At 38.6% G+C, this 23,349-nt stretch overlaps 1 protein-coding gene across 1 annotated transcript in view; it reads left to right on the top strand.

The window, feature by feature from the left end:
• The window catches only part of TBC1D5 (TBC1 domain family member 5), a gene marked incomplete at its 5' end in the record, with an annotated part of 186,650 nt that extends 164,130 nt beyond the window's left edge, over positions 1-22,520 (top strand). The window contains 3 exons of the mRNA XM_080611116.1: positions 16,314-16,393; positions 17,153-17,329; positions 22,005-22,520. Coding sequence (XP_080467242.1) covers positions 16,314-16,393; positions 17,153-17,329; positions 22,005-22,295 — 548 coding nt within the window. The 3' untranslated portion in view covers positions 22,296-22,520. The remainder of the gene's footprint in view (positions 1-16,313; positions 16,394-17,152; positions 17,330-22,004) is intronic.
• Between the last annotated feature and the right edge of the window lie 829 nt (positions 22,521-23,349).

The raw sequence follows: 23,349 nt of genomic DNA, 5'->3' as shown, positions 1-23,349 counted from the left end.
TCAAAAGCCGAGTGTAAACCTCTAACCCCAGCAGCTTTAGTCTGATGTATTGTATTGCTTCTGTGAGGGTACCTGAGCAATGATGAGTCTAGAAGCAAGCAAAAGGGATAAATTATGAGCTACTGAAATGATGGGGAAAAGATTACTGTGTCAAGAAGAAACGCTGAAGATTCCTTCCTTCAGGAAAGAAGATGAGTGTTTAGCAGGGGTATCAGTTCAAATACAGGCATAAGCATTTCACCTTCTGCAGCTCTGGGCTAGAGATCAGAATAAAACCAGACAGAGATACTTGGAATAGTCTGTCTTTTGGTGCTGGATCCATGAAGTGCAAGCAAAGGTAGTATCCAGGTGTTAAATTCTTTTTCCCAAATATGTTGGAAACAAAAACATTTAGTCTAGTAGTCTCCAGTAGTCTCCTGAGAGCGCTGTGAAGCCATTTGCTACCCCCTCAAGACAAGGAATTCGCTATATACCTGTGGCTGCAGTGTGTACCATGGCACTTCTGCAGTGCTCTCAGAGCCTTCCAGCCTAGTTTCTTCTAAGTCCCATTATTTATATTTCTTCACAATATTCCTGCATGTCTTGCCAACATCATGGGCTATTAACTTTGTAAATTTGGGTTACACTAATGCGTTTAAATGATATATAGTTTAACAGTTATGCACGATAAACAGAGCGCAAGAAAGACTGAGATCCCACCAACCTTCACAGCTTCTGTAGCAAACTGATGAGATTAGGTATCCCCAAATCAGCCAGTAGATGATCCATGGGAAGGCAGGAAAAAAACACCAGGATTTCTGCTGGTCTGACCTGTGCAAAATCCCTTTCGAGCTGAAATCTTTCCATCTGTCCATCACATTCATCTGAGCAGCACATTCCAGCAGGCTGTCCAATAAAATGGATTCTCTGTAGCACCACAGAACACCCCTTGAGGTTTATCTCCAGTGTCCATCCACTGCTCAGGGCTTCGGAAAATAGCAGCAAGATAAACCTTGAAGCAAATATCTTCACTTCTGGGTTAAGGGAAAAGTTAGCAGAGGCTGTTACTGCACCTGGTCTGATTCTCCCCCAGGTGTCTCTTACCCAATAAAATTGCTTCATTTCAGAGACTGCAGAGCAGATAATGTTGAGTTATGACTCCGCATGTCACCTGCCCTGACGCTTAACTTCAAGGATATTACTTCTTCCTGTGAGGCTGAATTTTTCTGACTTCATCACTCAGCTTTGGCTCTTGTATCATTCCTGATACCAAGGTTGAAAATCCTCGTTTAACTTAACTATACACAGTCATTAAATAGTCTCTCAGCACTGTCTTTGCTAGGTAGAACACTTGAAGATTCATTTTCTACAGGTTGCTTTTTGGATCTGATAATTTTTATGGTCTTCCTTTGAATTCTTCAGGGTTTTCATGTGCCTTTTGAAGTGGCTTAATCAGATCAAGATATGCTGTATCAGCACTGGGCTCAGCAGAGTGATTACTTCGCAAAGGGAAGGTCATCTCTAATGTGGCATTCCTCTTTTTAAACATTTTTAACGCAGCATCACATTAGTGCTCTTTGATACAGTGATAGATTGAGGTGATAATCCATTATGACCGCTACAATTTGATGAAACAGCTTTTTAAACAGAGGGGTTTATCCTGTAGGTAAATCAGGAAAAGTTTATTTTTGTATGTTTTCCTTGCATTTCATCGTATTAAAATTCACTTTTCATTTGGCTTTTTAGCTGAATACTTCAGGTAACTCTGCAATATAGTCTGTTTTATTCTACCACTCAAACTGGAGATTTAGCCATCATACATCTAAGAGTTGTCAAAACTATTGATAAAAATAAATGGATAGATAAAATTTGGGGAGCCTTCCAGAACTAACTCCTTTAACAAATATACAACATTTTTAAGAAATACCAGTAAGTTGGTTTTTAGTTTAAAGCCTGCCTTTTAAATTTTATAAAGTTTAAGGTTATTATTTTCAAAAAACTTTTTTTAGGTTGGCATTTTAAGCAGGTTTTTTCAGACTTTACTCAACCCATCTTCTTTTTCCTGCATTGACCACATTATACTTGCAGGTTACTTCTTAACAAAATAATATTCGTTTAAGTTTATAACACTGTATATCCAGTGACCATTCACAACAGAATTATTTAACTGGCACTATAAATTTGGATGTAAAACAAGTATAGAATGTTCTTTTTGCGGTTTCCAGTGAGGCAATTCAGAAATTTTTGGCTGTCTTTTCTCAGGTCCTTTCCCTTACAAGGGGCATCCTGATGACAGTCAGGTGCATTTACTTCATGAGAGAAAGGACATGTATTTTAGCTGAGAAGTGTCAAAATGACCACGAAGTCATCTATTCTGTTTTGAATCCCTAGTAATTAATAATCTATTTATATCAAATCCAGTCATACAGAGTATATTCTTATATGATGCCTTTTTAGAAAGTAGTTTTAATTAAAAATATCTTCTCTTTGCTCTATAATGATATTATCTTTTTTTACCAAGAGCATTTCTGTAGGTTTCAGCAGGTATCTGCTAATACTGTATTTTCCTTGCATAAAGCATGAGGAAAGACATCAGGTTTTATTTTGTTCATATATTCAAAGATGCTTTCATTAAATGTTTATCTCCTTCCGTAAATAAACCACACTGTGTACCACATGGCAACGACATAATTAACTGCTTGTAATAACCGGGGATGTTACCATGGGAATGAATGATGGTTCCGAAATATTGCTGCTTAGTGCTATATGTAAAAATTAGAAATAGGTTTTTGATTATGAAAATGGAGGAAAGTCATTCAGTGATTTTTGTCTTCTTCTTAGGGCTGTTCATTAGAAATAGATGTGATTTTCTTCCCCCTCTTCCTTAACCACTGAAGAGCTGCTAAGATGGAATGCCTCTTAATGCCTCCAAGGACAATTACTGAAAATTTTATCTGTAAAATAGCCAAGGATAAAGCAGATTTTATTTCTGTTCCCACCCCTTTTCACAAGCTTGTCATACCTTTCAAAAAATACCAAAAAAAAATCCTGTGTTTAATTTTTCCATTAATGAAATGAAGATACATCCAATCTTAGAAGCCTGTCCTGAGGCTTTGTTCGCAGTATAAATGCAGAATATTACTTCGCTGATAGTGAGAGATTATAGTTGCCATAGCTATTACTGCTCCAGATACATTTTCTTGCTGTTGCTTTTTCACATACACTGGCCAATTTTAGGAAATAATGCTGTCCCTGGTGTATTCAGTAATATGGTAATGTTCTTCAGCATTTTTCTTTCTGATAGCACACATAAATACCTTAAGGCTCAATGATTCAGAAAGCCATAATATACCAGTTAAGTACTGCGGTATTATAACCTGCCATAATGTTATTTACTTTTTGAAGAATTTTGACTGTTTCCTCCTTTCTTTCACTGTGTGGAAAGAAAGGCATCAAGTGCATTCAGAAGAAGATTTTCCCTGATAAATGTGACTTCTGTCTGATGCCTTAGAGCAGGTCATGAATAATTTTTCTGAGACACATACACCCAAATATCAATCACAGGGCTCCACAGTATCTGCTGGAAGGCTCCTCTCTTGTCTTTCATATTTGACACAGAACTGGGTTTGACCTATTAGTTCAGCATGAAGTCAGTCTGGAGGATCTCAAAGAGCAAATCTTTATGTCCCAGGCTCAAGCTAATACAGCACTGTTAAATGGCAGTTCAAGTGACACAGGTTAATGACACTGCCATCTGACACCATCTGTTATTCTAGTATCTTCAGGGTTTGGGCCATATCAGCACTGGCCCGGCATTAAAGCACAGCCTCCTAACAAAAAATAAATTGAGACCCTGGGGAAGTAACAGTCCTCCGTAGGCAAGTACTAATATGAGAGATTGTGAAAGGTGTTTATGAGGTTAGCAGGTTTTTTTCCAGACAGAAAAGTGCTACGCTTTAAAATGTCTTCTGCTTATAAGGGACAGGAACCAATCCATCACTGTTCTCTAAGACAGAAGAACCTACCTTTTGTTGCCAACAGAGGCAGAGTTTCAGACCTCCAAGTGTGTGAAAGTTTACCAAATAATTACACATGTAGTACAGGAAGTCCTTTTCATAAGAGGCAATTTAAAGGAACATTGGTTCAGTATTAACTTGGATATGGGGATCTTTATATAGAAACTATTCTTTTTTGATGGGCAATTTATCAGGTTATGAAAGTAGAGAAACTAAGGTCATTCCACACTTGCTTTTGCTTAAGAGCAGCAGTATGTAAATTAACAGGTTGCTTCCCCAGCTCACTGAGATTCAGAAGCAATTTAGCTGCTTTCTCACAGCATAGAACTTCAGCTAATAAGCCCTGTGGACTCATACCGGCGCTGCACAGTTAGCTCACAGAGTTCTGCATGACAGCCTAGAAATATGTGCAAAGGTACCCAATTGCAGAGAAGAAACATAAGTCTGCCCAGTTTTATTAACTTCATACTGGTATTGTTGAATTCGAGCAACTTGCTACAGAGATATTCAGGTGGGTCTCAGAAATATGTTGCTCAATATCCAGATTTTTAAATCATTACTTGTCTTGGAGGCAACATTGCAAATACCTCTCAGCTGTCACCCACATCCAGTAATTTTATTCTTAAGCTTGCTGGCTCTGCTAAGCCAAAGGAAATAAATCCTTCTCTGAGCTACCCATATAGGGCTGGTTAGGCTGTCCTTTCAGTGCATTTTCTAATATGACTACTGCTATCTGTAATATGTTGCTATGTCCTTCACCAGTATTCCAGTACATCTCTGCCCCTCCAGTGTGGATTATGGCTTATTTACAAAATGCCCCAAAGTTATGGCATACTAGTAACAAAAAAAATTAAAGCTAGTCTTTAGAGAGCCCTTTGGATGGGATCACAGGATGTATCCCTGCCACAGCCATCAGGCAGTGCTGGCAGTTGTAAGTTTCACTTACACTTACTCCCTGGCATCTCCCACACAAATATTATTATTTAAAAGCCACCTTTTCACTGTGATTATTGCGAACACCATGAGCAAGGATGGAAAAATATAAAAATAGCAGAATAAAAACTTACAGGATGTAGTTGCTAGCATAATTACAGTTATTTTGTGAAATAGAATCTTTAAAGGCTTGATTAGACTAACTTCATCCATCCCAATTTTAACAGTCATTGCAACTGTTACAAGCATGCATTTCATTATAAGGATCATTTACACTGAGGAAGGGAGAGGAGAAAGTTGACTTAATTACTAATTATTTAGGGGCTGATATATTGCCCAGTATAGATCTGAATGCAGTACTTGTTAAATGTATGCAAAATAGTTCTAAATTATTGTTCTATGTATTGTGATGAGATGAAAAGTTATGACATTTTTGTAAGGCTAAAATAAAATGGAAATTATTTCACTGCCCTGTGTTCAGATGAAGTACTTTAGCATTTGTTGAGGAAGTAAGCGCATTAAATGAGTTCTCTTATGCTTGGGGCATAAATAAAATAATCCATAGTTTATAAACCCAGTGTGATTAGAAAGGCTGTAAGTAAAAAAAGAGCCACATCTAACACTGCCTTGTGAGTCTAAAACTAAGGAGAATGTTCCTTTGGTCAAGAATAATAATGTAAAATAACCTATAAAAACAGCTTATAAATAAAGAACATTAACAAATTTATTAAACCAAATGTAGGAATGGTTCCTGGGAAACAAGTATTTGTTGTTATAGCGTGACTTTCAGACTCTCACTTCTGGTCATGCTATATATATATATCTCTGTAGGAAAAATAAAAGTGTATTTCTTCATACCCCATGAATTTTAACCACCTTTTTGTCACTTGAGGGTAACTCTTGAGGTCAAAACACACAGTTCAACTGATAGAGAGCTACTTTCTTTCTACAATAACTGTGCCAATCCTGAAAGTCCAGCCATGGTAGGAACCTACAGATGCTTTCATCCCAGTAGCCTGAGTGAAAATGAGATTAAAATAATTAAGTTTACGCACCCCATCATTACCTTGTTAACAGCTTTCTCTGCAACTTTCAGTATATTCCTGTTACAATATTTACTTCCATTAGCTTCTTATTCCTTCCATTTGTGTAGTGAATATCCCCTGCTGCTGGCAGCCACTGACAACCCACCCTTTTCTTCCCAGCATCTCTTAGACTTTGGTTTCTCTTCTGATATCAGCTTTAGAGGAATAAAACCTTGGCAGAAGCTAAAATCTGGCATGGCCAAATTATTAATTTCTCCTTTATTTCTATAACGGCCTTTGGCATTACTATAGCTGAACCTTACCATAGCCACTGGTTTGCTTATTATTATATTCTTTAAGATCTACCTTTAATTTAAATCATATGGCTATGATATATATATGGTTCGTGGTAATGAACCAGGTGAGCAGGAACATATATGATACTTTTCTTTCACTCTTCACACTTTGTTCAGCCTTTCACAGTTGCCCGTCATGTTTAGAACACATGACATCATTAGAGGATGTGTTGTTGAGTAGCACAAAGCTACTCAAATGATCCTAGACAACAACTGTTTTCACTGAAGGGGACTGCAGGAGGTAGAAGGACTAGGTGACATGGAGAAGTCTCCATCTTCAGAACCGAGCAGCAGCAGCATGACTGTAAACTGTACAGAGGTAGCAAACAGAAAATCAGTTCATTTATCAAATCTGTGCAAGCCATTCGAAAGTGCATGAACAAAATTAAGGCAGAGGAAAATGGCTTTCCTTTAACATGCATTTCTAATTATTTTTATTAATGTAACCGTAACCACATTTCACTGCTTGGGTTGACTTGCCTTTCAGTTACAATCCAGGCACAAATCCAGCACTACTGTCAGTAATCCACTCGTAAGGACTTCTGAATAAGTGGTACAAATATGTCACAGGGCTTGCAGTATCTGTTTATTTTCAAGCCACTTTAAGTCAAAGTCTCTTCTAAGAGGCAAAACAGTTTCATGTGCAAGTCCGGATACTACTGAATAGATCTACTGTACAATTCATTTATTTCTGGCATCCAGCTTTTCAGGCACTGAAACAGAAACTGCAGTCTTCTTACCCAACACCCAAATACTCTCCATGGATACTTAAAACGTCTTTAATAGCACAATGCTGATTCTAGGAGTACTGCCACCTCTCCTCCCTGCATGTTTGACCCTACTGTGTTCTTCTATACAGTATGTTAGAGACAAGTTTGTGATGAACAGAGAGAACATAATTAATAGACTGAGATTTTTTTCAATGAAGGAATAACCACAAGGAAATCATTAAAGTCTGAAAAATTACCAAAAAAAAAGTTACACAATATATGTGAGTGATTAATACAAAATAGTTTGAATGCCACAGTGAGGTTTATAAATCGGCCCCATTCCCTGTCCTTCTTTTCTGGAGATGGCACTTCAAGCGTCTTTGCTATATCAACCTCTGTCCTTAAAGAGAACTAAAAAGTGTGATGAATAATTTGTGTATACAAATCGAAAGCTCCTGTTTTAAACTATGTATTGCTTCTTAATAAAGAGTAGTCTTTAGTTCCTATGCTTTAGCTTTTCTTCCAGGCTAGCATAGCTGTAGGAAACGTACTATTTACCTAAGCAGCAGCCACAATAATTATGCCAATAACATGTATTGGATGTACATGTTATCTCCTGTGTCAGTATCAGTTTTCTTCATTGATGTTCAGTTCACTTCAGAAGAAACGACTATCCAAGACTTAAATCATGGGTACTCCATAGATTTTAATCTGAAATAAGTTGCAATATCTTTTTTTTCTGAATGGTAGCAGAATTTCACCTGAGTCGTATCCCAGAAAACGGAATGTTGTGGTTATTAACCAGGTAAATATTTAAACAATTTAATACTGGTGTTCCTGATCCAAAATGCAGAAGTTGTCTGAGGAGTTAATGTACATTCTTTGACCCTCAGTCTTTCAAGAATGAAGTATATGCAACCATAGGCTTTTATAATACAGTCTTTACAGTGGAAAAGAGCGTAAAATGCAACAGGGTATACTTCATTTAACATATATAAATAACAAGGTGCATAATGTTTAACATCACATGAGTTTCTCCACACAGGTCAAATACTCAAGCTAACTGGAATGAAATAATTTGTATGCTTAATTGTTTCCAGAACTCCTCACCATAAGCAGTTATGTTGGCAGAACAGTAGAAACTAGTAACTGCAACTGTGTTTTTCATACAGACAAGGAAAACTAAACAATGGTCAATTAAAGGAAAATACATGGTGATACATTCAGAAGTATTTATTAACATAGGTTGAGATAGCATCATATTTCTAAACTAGATAAAATTATCTAATAGCTTTAAAAACAGGTTTCACAGTTTGTTGTCTTTTATTCTATATATGACATGCATCATAGAAAATCCCTTAAGAATGTTTTGAATGGCATTTCAGACATTTATGAATGTTTGCTTTCAAAACGCTCAATCTATCCAGGCTTTTGCGTCATATTTACTGCAGTGATATTTGAGTAAATAATTCTGCTCGTAAAATCAGAAACACTTGGAATGAATTCAGCCATACAAGGAGAAAACCATATTTTCAAAATCCCTACATGATATATAGTAACTGTCTTTTACACAACTGTGGCAATTTCAAGGTGTAATGTCTGCAATCTATTCCAGTATGAAGCATAGAATTACAGAATCATTCAGGTTGGAAAAGGCCTTTAAGGTCATCAAGTCCAAGGGTAAACCTAGCATTGCCAAGTCCACCACCAAACGGTGCCCTTAAGTACCAAATCTACACGTCTTTTAAATAGCTCCAAGGATGGTGACTCAACCACTTCCCTGAGCAGCCTGATCCAGTGCTTGGCAACCTTTTTGGTGCAGACATTTTTTCTGATATCTGATCTAAACCTCCCCTGATACAACCTGAAGGCCATTTCCTCTTGTCCTATCGTTTGTTACTTGGGAGAAGAGACCGACACCCACCTGAATCATTTAGATCACAAGGAAGTGAAAATTTATAGTTTCCCCTTAGGAAAAGTTTCAATTTCTTATGGCTATTAAGTTTGTCACTTCCTCAGAATGAATTCGCTTTTGCTTGTCACTTCACACCACAGTAATTTTTCTATTTCTAGTGAATGTAAAAAGCAACAAGAAGAGAGCAATTCTGGAAGAGGAAAGAGGAGAAAAAAAACTTGCTTTGAACTTAAAGAAAAATATGTTGCTTGGAAGTTCTCAGAGGCTGGTAGTCCTAGTAGGTGTTCGTAGTCATGGGTAAAGACCTTTAGTGAGCAGAATGGAGATGGGGAAACATGGAGCACGTAAAACGATAGCTACTGCACAGATGTAATTTGTCTTAACAGTGATCAGTACTGTACATTCATGTAAGGAGTGTGGGGTGATGCAGTCTATCATCACCATGAGGGCCAAAATTACTCCAAAAAATTAGCCCTCATAGGAAGGTCAAACTCTGTCACCTGCCACTATGGGAGGCATGATGTCTGTGTTCTTTTATACTCTCTTTGAAAGCACAGAACATCTAGGAATACACTATTGTCTTGGTATTGCCATGGACATAAGGTATATGTTAAATATACTTTGGTTGTCATGTGCAAATTAGAGTTGATAGTTAAGAATTATCTTGCCTTTGAGCAAGGGATGGACAAAACAGTTTCATGACCTACCAACTTCATTTTCTGTACATCTGCGATTCTGTGCATTGCTGTGAGTTGATGGTTGGTGACTTTTTACCACATATTTCTCTGATGTCACAAGCATTACCACGCATTAAATATTGATAAAGTGTTGGGGCTCCACACGAGACACAAATCAGAAGTACTATATAAATACATAATTTATATAAAAAAATTATTTAAAGAATGCGATACTTCACAAAGAACTTAATACTTGAGATTAAGATCTTTAAATTCTTTAACACTCAAATGTTGCAGAGTGATGCATTTAATTGTCAATTGTTTAATGCATAATTGTTAAAATAAGAGTTGACATTCACAATGAGATAGATAATGGAAAGTCTGGCTACTTAGTGATGTTGCCTTCATGAACACTTAGATTGCAGGCTGCATTGTTTGAGAAGGAAATTTAACTCCTCGCATTTGTATTTTTAATACTGGCAAGAAAATGCAGTATTTGGAAATATCCTGATCTGCATTATTAGTATCACTACAGTGCAGTCTTCCTCTAAAGGCCACAAACCATTGTTAAGTTCTAGATTTTCTGTCCAATTCTAAGGAGAGAGCACATTTTCCTGCTCAGTCAGATCAAGTTGAGGTAGGAACCAAGTATTTGTTGTGAAAAGAAAGAAAAATTGATTTTCAGAAGCTAAATTCCCAGTCCATCTTTCCAGCTCTCTAATGTTGGTGAAAAAGCAGCCTTGCTGTCTGTGCAGATGTTGGAATTGTTTTCTGTAAACTGTGATTGCATAAAAATGATCATACAGAAGGACTGGAATATGAGACCAGAGAGTTGACTTTGCTTTGACATCTCTGAGAACCTTGGAATTGTTTTGCTTTCCTTCTTTTGAAAAACAAAGAGGTGAAGTAATACACTCAGTTCTACCTTGCTTACTTACTGCTGCCTACGTTGGTAATGAGGAAGCACTTTTGCGTTCTGAGCTTGAGCTGTCTTCTCAGCAGTGGAAAGCAAGGGTGAAAAAAGCCAGCATGACCTGGACGGGCTGGAGAGTTGGGCAGGGAATAACTTGATGAAATATAACAAGGGAAAGTGTAGAGTCCTGCATCTGGGCAGGAACAACCCCAGGTTCCAGTACAGGTTGGGGAATGACCTGTTAGAGAGCAGTGTAGGGGAGAGGGACCTGGGGGTCCTAGTGGACGGCAGGATGACCATGAGCCAACACTGTGCCCTTGTGGCCAAGAAGGCCAATGGCATCCTGGGGTGTATTAGAAGGGGGGTGGTCAGTAGGTCGAGAGAGGTCCTCCTTCCCCTCTACTCGGCCCTGGTGAGACCGCATCTGGAATATTGTGTCCAGTTCTGGCCCCCTCAGTTCAAGAAGGACAGGGACCTGCTGGAGAGAGTCCAGCGCAGGGCAACTAAGATGATTAAGGGAGTGGAGCATCTCCCTTATGAGGAAAGGCTGAGGGAGCTGGGTCTCTATAGTTTGGAGAAGAGGAGACTGCGGGGGGACCTTATTAGTGTATATAAATATATAAAGGGGGAGTGTCATGAGGATGGAGCCAGGCTCTTCTCAGTGGCAAACAATGATAGGACAAGGGGTAATGGGTACAAACTGGAACACAAGAGGTTCCACTTAAACTTGAGAAGAAACTTCTTCTCAGTGAGGGTGACGGAACACTGGAACAGGCTGCCCAGGGGGGTTGTGGAGTCTCCTTCTCTGGAGACATTCAAAACCCGCCTGGACACATTCCTATGTAACCTTATCTAGGTGTTCCTGCTCCGACAGGGGTTTGGACTAGATGATCTTTTGAGGTCCCTTCCAATCTCTAGCATACTGTGAGACTGTGACTCTGGCACTGTTGATTGTTCACAAGCCATTGATCTGGAACTAGTAGTAGAAAGGCAGCATTCATAATAAAGCTTGCAGCTATTTCAAGTTAGCTTGTCTCAGCAGAAATCATCTTCCTGGAAAGGCCCACAGAGACTGGCTTAAAATAGATATCATTAGGAAAGAGATGCACTGCAAAAAGGCAGTGGTACTGAAGAAAACAACCTAAGAAAAGAAGGAGTTTAAAGTTATTCCTGGATTCAGTTTCCTCCACCTGCAGTCATGTCAGTATAATGTTAGGTCTGTGTTGTGCCTTCATGCTTCTGGGCCGTAGCTCTTCCTATCTCCTGCTTCTCTGGTGGAAGGGAAAAGGGACGAGTCTGTCTTCTAGGTGGACAGACATGAAGGGATCACTACTTGACGCATTGTTTTTTCTATATTTTGTAGAAGAGAAGAACAAGAATGCAATCATTTGCATGTTACTCTCTGTAATTATAAATGGCTTTAAAATATGTTGAGGCAGCTGATCATGGTCTCTCTGAGGAAGCAGTTATTGATTTACTGATCTAATATCTATAAAACTTAAATGAATCTGCTTATTTGACAGTAGGGACCCAAAATGAATTCTAATCAATTATATAAAATGCATCTCTTGGGTTGTGAGTCCTGTTTGAGGGCAGCCATAATAGTAGATAATGTTGCTGACTTCTGAAGAGACCAACGGGGTTTACAGATCCAGTATTTCTGAGGCTTAGTCAAGAATACAGTTAGGTATGACAGTTCATTTTGTGAAACTTAGGGGTCTGTTAGTACTATGTTGAAACAAATCCAGAATCATGTAATGGCTGTCTGGGATCTCGGGCATCTCACAGCAGTGCTCCCACCACCAGATGACAGATTGCAAAATTCACCTTTTATTTTCCTCTGGTAAGAACTCCACTGAAACAGAAATATTTTCTGTGTCTGCAGAAAGCATTTGGCATCAACTAAATGAAATGTTGACGAAAGAAAAAAAAAAAAGCAAAAAAGGTAGCCAGAAATATTTGACCTTAGCCTCAGTCTTCTAAGTACCACAGGATTTTGTTAACTTTTGAATGACAACAGCTATCCCAATAAGGTATATATAGCAGAGAATCAAACTGTATTCAGCTTTGAATAATCCAGAAATCATGTAATCAGTTTGTTTGATTAATTGTATCAGTGTTCATTTTACAGGTGGGAAGGTGTTTTCAGTTCCTAATTAACATATGCAGGGTTTGGGGTTTTTTTAACATAGGCATGAAAATAATAATTAAAGCTGCTAGGTACTGATGAGCATCAGGTAATGAAAAAAAAGTCAATATATAGCCAATTCATTTATATAGATAAAGCGCAGTAACATCTCCTGTGATATAAGAAATATTAAATTATACATCTCAGCTTAATGTAAATGTCCTTCAGCTGAGCAATATCATATCAAATATGCTTCCAAGCACTCTTAGAAGTATTTATAGATACAGGGGTATCTTTTGACATTCAGAAAAGTAAAACAATAATCTTCTGACTGCACTTGAGAGCTTAGTTTCCCAGTTTACCTCAGCAGCTGGCTGCCCTGTGAGGTCTCCCAGCAGTGGGAAGAGATTTAGATGAAAGTCCCTTAGGTGAGAACTGCTGAACCCTGGCACAGCCATTCACAGGAGTGCAGCTGTGTGGCTATGTACCAGGTCACTTGCCATTCTCCTTCTTCCCACCTCTGCTTCCAGTCCACATGGATTGCGAAAGGTGGTCGCAGCAGGAGGATGTTATCACGGAGGCACTCATGCAAGTTCACACTGCCTGTGTGCTTCTCTCTTCTAAGAATGTTTTTTAATTCGTCTCTACTCGTAAGCCAGGGAAAAAGGATGAGCCCTGATAGATTTGGGTTCCCTACATATCACTTATTTGATAGATAATAAACTGCATTCAAAAGGGATAGGGTAGTAGATTATAGAAGCCATGTGTAGCTCAAGGGCACATTTAAGAAGAAGAAAGATCCATTCCCAGTTCCACAGGGAAACTTCTACTCTGTTTTATTGTACTAGAGAAAGACATCCCAATTTATGCCCTTATGTGACAACTGTTACTGTGAGAAGGGAGGAGTGGTTAATTACAGTGTTCTTCGTCTTTGGGCATTTTTCTAGGTTAAGTGGAAGTGTGGTCTTTGAGTCCCAAATTGTGTCTTAGAGCAAACTCCAAGTGGAAAATTTTCCAAAACACATTTTAGTGCTTTTAACTGATTAAAAATAATAGACCCTATATATAAGACATATGTCATACTGTACTTTACTTTAAAGATACTGCAAATTGAAGGGAAAATGTGAAAAGTGCAACAGTTCAGTATTAGAAAATCTTGCTGTATTTCCAACCTTTTCTCTTCTAATCTTTTTTCCTCTGAAACTAATTTTGAAATCTGTCATTAATCTTGCTAAAGTAAATACGTGATGATACAAACATTTGTATTGATTTTTACTGCTGGCGAACTATTGTAGTTCCAGTCCTAAGTTCTTAGAAATTTCTGACTGTATTGCCTCTTCAAACAGTTACAGCTGGTTTTTGTAGCACTGATAGATTGTTTTCCATTTTTTTAAAATACAGACTTATAAAACATCTCTAAGAAACAGAAATAATAGTAAATTATTTCCACATCAGCTTTTGTTCAAGTGCTCTTATTTTCCTGAGTTTTAGATTTCCCTCATTTAACTTTGGCAGGTTGGGGTTCTGTTTTGAATTATTTTCCTGGTCCATCTGCTCAGTCAGTATGCATACCTTAGTTATTTAATATATGGTTTTAATTTATGTGGGGATCAGACACTATAGAAATGCTTTTCTTTCTAATACGAAGAAATGGAAAAGACAGTTGAATTCAGTGATTCAGGCTGTGATAAAGCATTGCTTTCCTGCCTGTGAAGACTTCAGATTTATGTTTTGAGTTCTGAACATTTTAAAAGTAGAAAATCATGCATTGTTTGTTGAACAGTGGAAATTAGGATCTAAAGTATTATTTTATAAGTAAATATTAATATATTTTATTTGCCAAATTGAGACAAGACCATCTACATATAAGATATAAAAAGGTAAGTAAAATGTTGGATTAATCATGCTTTCTCTCAATTCATGATGCTACGCATTTGTGAAAAGATCTGGTTTTACATTATTTCTAGCCTTCAAATGCAGTGTCTTTCTGATGTAAAATTTATATTACGCATTGTTTAATTGTACTAGGTTTGACTTTGTTGCTGCAGGACACTGCCTCTGTAATATGGTAAATAATGAGCGCTGTATAATGTAAACATGGATCTTGTTCAGATATTCTGTTTATGCAATGATGAGTTGTCCTATCATCTCCACTGTTGCTCTTGACCTTGTTCATACCGCCTTTCATGGACTCTTGTCAGCTACTGCCTTTCATGTCTCTAGCCTCTTTATTCCTTCTATTTTTCAGATTGCTTCTTTAGCAGTTCTTTTACTTCTGGGATCCTGTCTCCTCTTTGATCTTTCTATTCTTCATTTATATCCCATTACTGTTTTCTATCCCTAACTCAGTTTCAAACTTATGTGTTTATATGTAGGTTTTAAATTCACCTCTCTACTTTTAATCTCTCTTCTTGTCCAGTCTCCAGCATCTCATTCTTTTGCTATCTATCCTGTAAGCACGAAACTTATGCCGAATTGCTCAGTGCTTTTACTTGAAATATCATGTTGGCAGTGTCATCATATCCGTCCTTGTCAGCATAATCTGTGACAATAGTTTTGGCTTTTCTTTCACTGGTTCAGGCCCTGAACACATAGGATGTTTTTAAAAACAAACAATTGCAATGCAGATGTGGATTAGTGATATAGAGCTCTAATTGTGAAGCACCTGGGATACAGATACAAGCAGCAGAGCACTGTTCCCAAATAAGCATCACTGAGGGATTTGGGCTCAGCTCTGTATGTATGTACGAAGATGGGAGTGGCACAAAAGAGGATCCTGCCATTTTCAGTTGATAGATACTGACTCATTCTGTAAATCTGTCACTAGGAATCTCTGCTGTTTTCTTAAAGAGGAGGAAAGTAGGAAATAGGAGGCCTGACATAGTTTAAAAAGTCTGCAGAGCTATTGGAACTATAGTTTTTCTGGGCTGGTTTGGACTGCAGCATTGCCTGACATTTCCCTGACACAGGGAAGATCACCACAGGTTCAGCTCTCATGTGTTGGCCAGCCTCCAGGCCTGACTCCTGCAAATACCATATACCATAGTGTTGAAGTGCATCCTTGGAGGACAGCTCTATAGGCTGGAGTCTTCTGAAGTGGCAGCAATGCACTGCTCTTTCTGTCAAATAAGTTTTGCTTAGCCTTGGGTCTTTTACCTAAAAGAAGGGATTGGAAAGAGAATTAAACTTTTTATAGTTTTTAATAAAGAAGAAGAGTGTTCTAGCATCTGCAGGGTCAAGATGAAGATTGCCATGCTCCTACCCTAAACTTTCCTGTGAGTTGCAGCAGATTCCTGTAAATGTTATTGAGTGCTTTCCAGAGCATTTGCAGGTTCAAAGACATACGTAACTCTGATAGCCACAGAGGCTGATGTTTTCTTCTAAGGGCCAGTAGAGGCCTGAGTCCTGGTACACTGGGGCAGTGAAGTAGAAGTCCCACAGCTGCACAGCATTGCTGGAGACCTGCTGGCAGCAGTGCTGGGCTAGGGCTGACCTTGCCTCCATAGCTAATAAGGTTGTCAGCTTCTAGAGTGTGTGCGACAGTGTGTTTGCAGGTCACGGGATTTTGTTTTGAGCGGAAGTCAGCAGTAAGTAGGCAGCACATTAGAGCTTATTTAGGGAATTTTCTCTCTGTAACTTTTTTTTTCTTTTGATGTTGCAGGAAATATTCAGGAAGTCATATTACAAGAGCACTTGGAAAAAGAAGATGAAATTCTGGTTTCCTTGGCTGGTTTGAAGCAGGTATAACTATTGCTTAGCTTAGCCCTCTTGAACCCTTGAGTGCTATTAAACCTTTCTTTTATTTCTCCTTTTTTATTCTTTTAGTATACTGCCGTTTTGTCTTCCTGTAGCTGTGTTACTAATACCAATGCATCAAGCATTCTGATGTACTTTATCCAAAAAGGTAAAACTCGGCTATAAAGAGTTCAAATGACTTGCACTCTTGTTTGCTCCCTGAAAAGTTCTGGAGTCCTTGGACCAGAACTGAGGCAGTGCAACACCACATTCTGGACTTCAACCACACCGTCGACTTCTTAATGCAAAACGTATATGCTAGGCAATAGTTATGCCTATTTCCCCATTATTTAAATGTGCCAACACTGGAATGTCATTGAATTAAAACAAAAAATACTATGTACATAAAATGAGAATGCTGCCGAGCATCTGTAGCTCTGATTATACTGCCCTCTGCTCCCTCAAAATACATTTTATGAGGAACAGTGTGACAAATCTTAAACATATAATGAGGTAAGGAATAATCTTAAAGTTTCATTCTCTTTAAATTTCTTGGAAAGTTGCTTTCCAGACTCTGATGCAACCACATTTCACTGCTACTTGTTTCTTTAACCAATATAGATAGAAATATTGACTTGTTTCCTAGTTCTTCAAAGCAAATATTTTGGGGAAATGGTGTATAAAAACATATTGCACAGAGCTTTAAAAATGTATAATTCCTCCAAATTTCTCAATTACATTCTTCCCTCTCCCATCCAACAACAGATCAAGGATATCCTGAAAGGTTCATTGCGTTTCAACCAGAGTCAGTTGGAAGCTGAAGAAAATGAGCAAATCACTATAGCAGATGATCACTACTGTTCCAACAGTCAGAACAAGGGGACAGGTGATGCCCTAAAGGGACCTGTTACGACAAAGCAACAGTTCATCTCAGAACGACAGGTAAGATAAAAACATCTCAAACAGGACATTAATGGAATTAGTCTTATCTTTTTTGGAGGCTTCCTTTAGCATGTCCAGACTTTACTAGGGAACCAGCATTCCTAGTGCATACGGTTAAAGGTGTCCCTCTAGCTATTGTCATACTCCCACCAATTATTTTTATTGTAGCCCTATGCTCCACACACAAATATTAAAGGTTTATTCAGTGTTTTGGGCAGGGGGGAATTCTTCTTTCAGATTGCTGGATCACAGAATCACAGATTGATTTCCTACAAAAAGATGTAAAAACTGGAGTTAAATGTTCCCATATCAGATGTTCTTATATGATTATTCCCATTGTCCTTGTCCTCCAGAATCCATTATGTAAGAGTTGATTAACTGCATTGCAGTGTATTCATGACCAGTGCCAAAAAGGAAATAGCAAGGAGATTGCTTTTACCTTCTACTCCATTGTATTGACTTTCTCCTTGAATCAGTAAACAATGTTTTCACATACAAAGCACACAGTCACAGGAAAAGTTCACATGCAGAAAGAAGTATTTTCTTTTCATGTTAAAAGGTCGCTCCCTGTCTAAGACTCAGTCTGACTCAAATGTGATCTTAAAGACACGTATTTTTGTATATGAACATTTCTGTAGTGGATTTAAGTCTGTTAGCCCACTGATACTCACACTTGTAAATCAGTGGTAGCACTTTGACCTCAATATTGAAGTGAGTCTGCAGTTTACTTTCATTAAGTTTACTAAGGAACTATGAGAAATAATTTTTTCATTTCCAAATAATTACACAGGGTGTGATTTATTACACACAGTTCCCCTGAGTTAGAATACTCTATGTAAAAATTATATTTTAATTGTATTTCAGTATTAGAAGCAATACTGAGATTTTTTGCTTTAATTAGTAATGGCAGGTTCAAAGAGCAAAGCTTTGCTAGGAAGTTTCCACTGCTTGTTTAGCTCTTGTCATTACAGTCACTACTTTCTGCCATAATAGAACCATAGGTTAAAGTGATGTAGTGTATTGCAGTGTTCATATAATGATCTCCTATTTTTGCCCTTTATCTCCTAGCATTTTATACAAATTACATTCTGCTTTCTTGCCAAAATGGCAACTAGTGTTTTTTTGATGACTTTTACTTGGATTTATTCTAGAAAATGAAAGGTAGAATGCCATACAAAATGACAGCATGCTGTATGAGTGTGTGCAGATCCTACTCATGCTGGAGAAGCCCTTACTCAGATGCTGGTCTAAACCACGTGTCACTGAGTGGAGGCACTGGGGGCTTTACCCTTGAGTATTGAGAGTGGAGCGGGTGAAGCCTGGTTTGCGCAGGTATGGGTTTTTTTCTAGTGGAACATTGGGATGATATATAATGAGGTCAGGTCTTACCCCAGAGTGTAGTTAGAGTATGTACATCCAACCCCAGGAAGTAAGAGGTGTCTGTGAGTCCCACAGTCTCAGAGGCTGCTATTAAAACAACTACAAGCAACATGAGTAGAAGTTGTTGTGCTCCTGCAGAGCATGAACGTGGCTTCCGCACTGGATGGTCTACATTTGGAGATTCCAATACATTGATACGGATTAGCCTTCTCTTATCTTCTGCAACTTCCAATTATAATAATGAACAATAGCCCCTTTGATGGAAAAAAAGAGAAAGTATTAGGGTTAGAAATGGCACTCCAGGAGCACTGTTAGCATCCGGAAAATCTGTGCTGTTTCTGAGCCCATTGTCTTTAACCACTGTGTCTAAAATCAAACAGAAAGAGGAGAGCTTTGGATCCCTTTTAATAAAGAGGAAAATAAAACTGCTGAATTTAGTGGGCTGTGACATTCAGCTGTTAATTGATGGGGTCAATTGTTGGCACAAACTGGGCCTCAGCCCAGACTTTTAGCTGTGCTGGAGAAAATGGGCTGCACTGATGCCCTGGGTCAAGCTAGGAGAATTTACTGAGAGCTGCAGGAGCATTAAAAACCAACCATTTCTAGACCGTTTAATGCATTTATTGGTAAATAAATTGTACTGTATCTAAGTTTTCTGTGACTTTGGTAATGCGTGTAATTCTGTTTGATGTGACTTACAGAGACTTTTCTCTGGCGAAATTATAGGGATATTTTCTAGGACAGCTGAAAAGTTACAGGTGCAGTTACTGTGTAATCGAGATTAAAATCTCATCTTTTGTTCTTGGTTGTTATATAAGTATAAATTATTTGTCATCTTTTACTTTTTTAAAAAGTGCTTTTCCTCTTTTTTTTGCCTCAAAATCCCTTTCTGGAAAGTGAGGATAAGGATACAGCCCTTCTTTAGAAAGCTACAAAATTAAAAATGCAAAAACACAGGATAAAGGCTTAAAGAAATAGAACAGGTTGTTGAATGTTTGGCTTTGGAGCAGTGCACAGTTGACAAACAGAAGGCTTCTGTTGCTAAATAATGAATGATAATTAACACATTATCTTGCCTTTATGTCTGTTCAAAGAAGGAGGCAAAATGAGCTGCTGTTTTTCTAAGCTTTCTTGAATTGTATCCTTACAGTTAGTTTTAACTCATTCACAGTATGAGGGCAATTGAAATAAGTCTGGTCCTAGTAGCTGATATTCATCAGGAAAAATGTTTGGAGAAGCCATATGGCAACGGGCGTAAGGTTGTTAACTTTCAAAGCTACTGGAAGTATAATTCTGTCATTTTTCATTTATTCAGTAGTGGCAGCAGATGGGAGAAAACATGGTTCACGTCAGCATGAGTTTCCTGAAACAGAAACAGGCAGAAGAAGAAGGGAGGAGGTATTTTACCCCTGGAAATATCACTACCAAAATACCAGTGTATGCCAGGGATAGGTAAACATTTATGGGAGGTCCTTTTACAGCATTTTGGAGTCATTTTCTGTGCTTCAGTGCTTTTTTGATACTTATGCGAGCTATGGATCTCTTTAACTGAACCAAATAGTGTGGGTAGAATGAAAAGTAGTGTTGGAAAGCACAATTCTAATGACAGGAAATTGGGATGAGTAGTTTTCTTTCCTTTCCCTTTATTAAATGGCAAGGAAGTGCATTTTAAGTGCATTCTGAAAGCAGAATTTAGGAAATTGCAACAATGATGCAAAGTGTTTATGACGTAGGGCATTGAGCTGGTGCTCACTGCCCAAAGATACCCCGTTACCATCCTTGGGGTACCAGGAAAATACTGAGCTTGCTGAGTGAGTGTGACACTTGGTGACATCTGTGTCACCCTGTACAAGATGGAGCCATCTCAGATGTGAGGGCTGTGAGGTCTGAAATCACCTGATCTTGATGGCTGAGAATAAAGTAGTGTATAATTTTGCAAAATGAGATTGTACTGCGTTCCCCGAGAGCTTTTAAATAGAAGCGTGGAAAGAAGCCAGGTGAATTACGCAACACTGGTTGTTTAAAGGAATGTATATTTCTGTTGCACAGGACTGGGGTGAGATGTGAAAGTACTGAAATTTTGAATGTGGCATTTAGAGCTCCCAAAAAAGTTTCACCTGGCCCTGTCTTGTGGCCGCACTGGATTCCTACAATACTATGCATCTACTAACATGTGAACCTCGTGACGTTCGACAAGGGCAGGTGTAAGGTCTTGCTCCTGGGTCAGGGCAACCCCTGGTATCAGGCTGGGGCATGAAGGGATTGAGAGCAGCCCTGCCAAAGAGGACCTGGGGCTACTGGTGAATGAAAAACTGGACATTAACCAGCAACGTGCACTCACAGCCCAGAAGGCCAATCATATTATGGTCTACATCCAAAGGAGCGTGGCCAGCAGGTCGAGGGAGGTGATTCTGCCCCTCTGCTCTGCTCTGGCAAGTCCTCACCTGAAGTACTGCATCCAGCTCTGGATCCCTGAGTACGGGAAAGACATGGACCTGTTGGAGAGGGTTCAGAGGCCGCAAAAATGCTCAGAGGGGTGAAGCACCTTTCCTGTGAGGAAAGGCTGAGAGAGTTGGGGTTGTTCAGCCTGGAGAAAAAAAGACTCCAGGGAGACCTTATTGTGGCCTTTCAGTACTTAAAGGAGGCTTGTAAGAGAGATGGGGACAAACATGTTTCCAGGGCCTGTTGTGATAGGACAAGGGGTAATGGTTTTAAACTGAAAGAAGGTAGATTTAGACCAAGTATAAGGAAGAAATTTTTTACAATGAGGATGGAACTTGTTGCCCAGAGGTGGTAGATGCACCATCCCTGGAAATATTCAAGACTAGGCTGGATAGGGTTCTAAGCAACCTGATCTAGTTGAAGGTGTTCCTGGTTATTGCAGAGGGGTTGGTCCCTTCCAAACCAGTAAATAATTCCTCAAAACTGCTTCACGAATTACTACAGAAAACTAAGAGCAATGAGAATACAATTACTGAAAATCTTCATGACTAAGGTATGTGTTAAACGCCTAGCTTCTATGATAATTACATGGATGCACTATGATGATGAAACATGTAAGACTGCTATAGCCAGTAATGTATTATTAGTGTTATTTTTTATGCTTTTGTAGGTAACAAATTATTTCATCCAAAGTTAATACCCACTTCATTTTTTCTTCTTGGTTTGAGCATTGCTACTTTTGAATAATGATTATACCTTTATCCCATTCCCATATCACTGACATGCATCATAAACCTCATTTAGTGGTAAAGTGGTACTAACTTGAATTCCTTTTTGTGCCAATGTCTCACAGACTACGACTGATTCAAGCACTAGTGAAAGCAAGACTGCTGATGACTACATTATGGTTTCCAAAGAAGAGGAAGGAAGCAGAAGTGCTGTCCCAGAGCCAGTGCAATCCCTTCAGGCACACAAGGAGGCAGTGGTGAAGCCAGAAGCTCCTTCCCGTTCCTTGATATTCTCTGATCCACTGATGGGGTCCATTTCAGCCTCCTCCAGCAACCTGAGCTCCAGCCCTGATGACGACAGTAGTAATAACAGCAAAGATTCTGATTTCGCTATTGTCAGCCCACTGGACATCTAAAGAAACAGGTTCGAAGAGTTTGCAAGATTAATTGTTACAAGTCTGCGCAAATTCCTGTGATTGCATGGGCTGGATAATTCTTTGGATTAGAAGGACAGAAAATAGATAAAGGGAACCCATTTCAGCTGTCAAAAGCCTAAATTAAAAAAAAAAAATTAATAAATTTGCAACTTTTCAGAAAGAATAGACACCTTTTAATAACTGCCTTAAATAAAGACCCTGTAAATCCCTGTTCTAATATACAGTTATTCTTAGTTATATGTTTGTCTTACTTAGAAGCTTTGTTACTGTAGAACTATTGCTTTCCCAAAACATAGAATAGTATGCACTAGGTACCATAATGGATTAGAAAATGTGTAGAGACTTGGCATCAAACCTAAAGCAGCAAAGACAAGCTGGATTTAATATCATCCTTTTACGAAATATGCTTGACTGGGTTTTCTGAGGAGGAAAAGGTACTGTTTCTTTAGAGACTGTGATTAGAGAAGTGGGGAATGTATATGAGAAAGATTAAAAGTATCATCCTTGCAGTAAGCTTGTTCTCAGCTGAGGAATCCTGATTTCTTCATTTTCATCTCCCAGTAGCCTGAGGTGTGTTCGAAGCAGAGGTTTGTGTAGTTGTTCCTCAGCGCTGTCTTACAGGGGAGAGAATGTGCGACAAATTCCTTGAGAACAGGGACCTATACAACAGAGCCTTATTTCCCTTTGCCTACTTTTTTTCCCCTTGCGAGGTCACAGTTCACCTTGTTCCTTCTTTGTATCTGTCTCCTTTTACTCCCCCTGGCATGAATTATTTTTTATTTTACTGAGACTACCATGGTTAAAACAGTAGGTGCAGGGGAAATTACAATATTGCGTAGTGTAGACCTCAGCCAGCTGAACTACAACTAGCTTGAGTATGGTAACTTACCAGGGAAGGGTGCAAAGTGAAATGAAATGTTCACAGTTAAAAGCACTTTATGTCTCATTACTAGTATCTTCTGTAGACTCTGTTTACGTATATTCCTATACAATTTCCATATTTCTAGTCAAGAAAAGCATAATGGTGCAGCAG

Source organism: Psittacula echo, assembly GCF_963264785.1.
Source record: "Psittacula echo genome assembly, chromosome: 2".
In the NCBI taxonomy this organism is placed as follows: domain Eukaryota; kingdom Metazoa; phylum Chordata; class Aves; order Psittaciformes; family Psittacidae; genus Psittacula; species Psittacula echo.
This window is presented reverse-complemented; position numbering and strand designations above follow the sequence as displayed.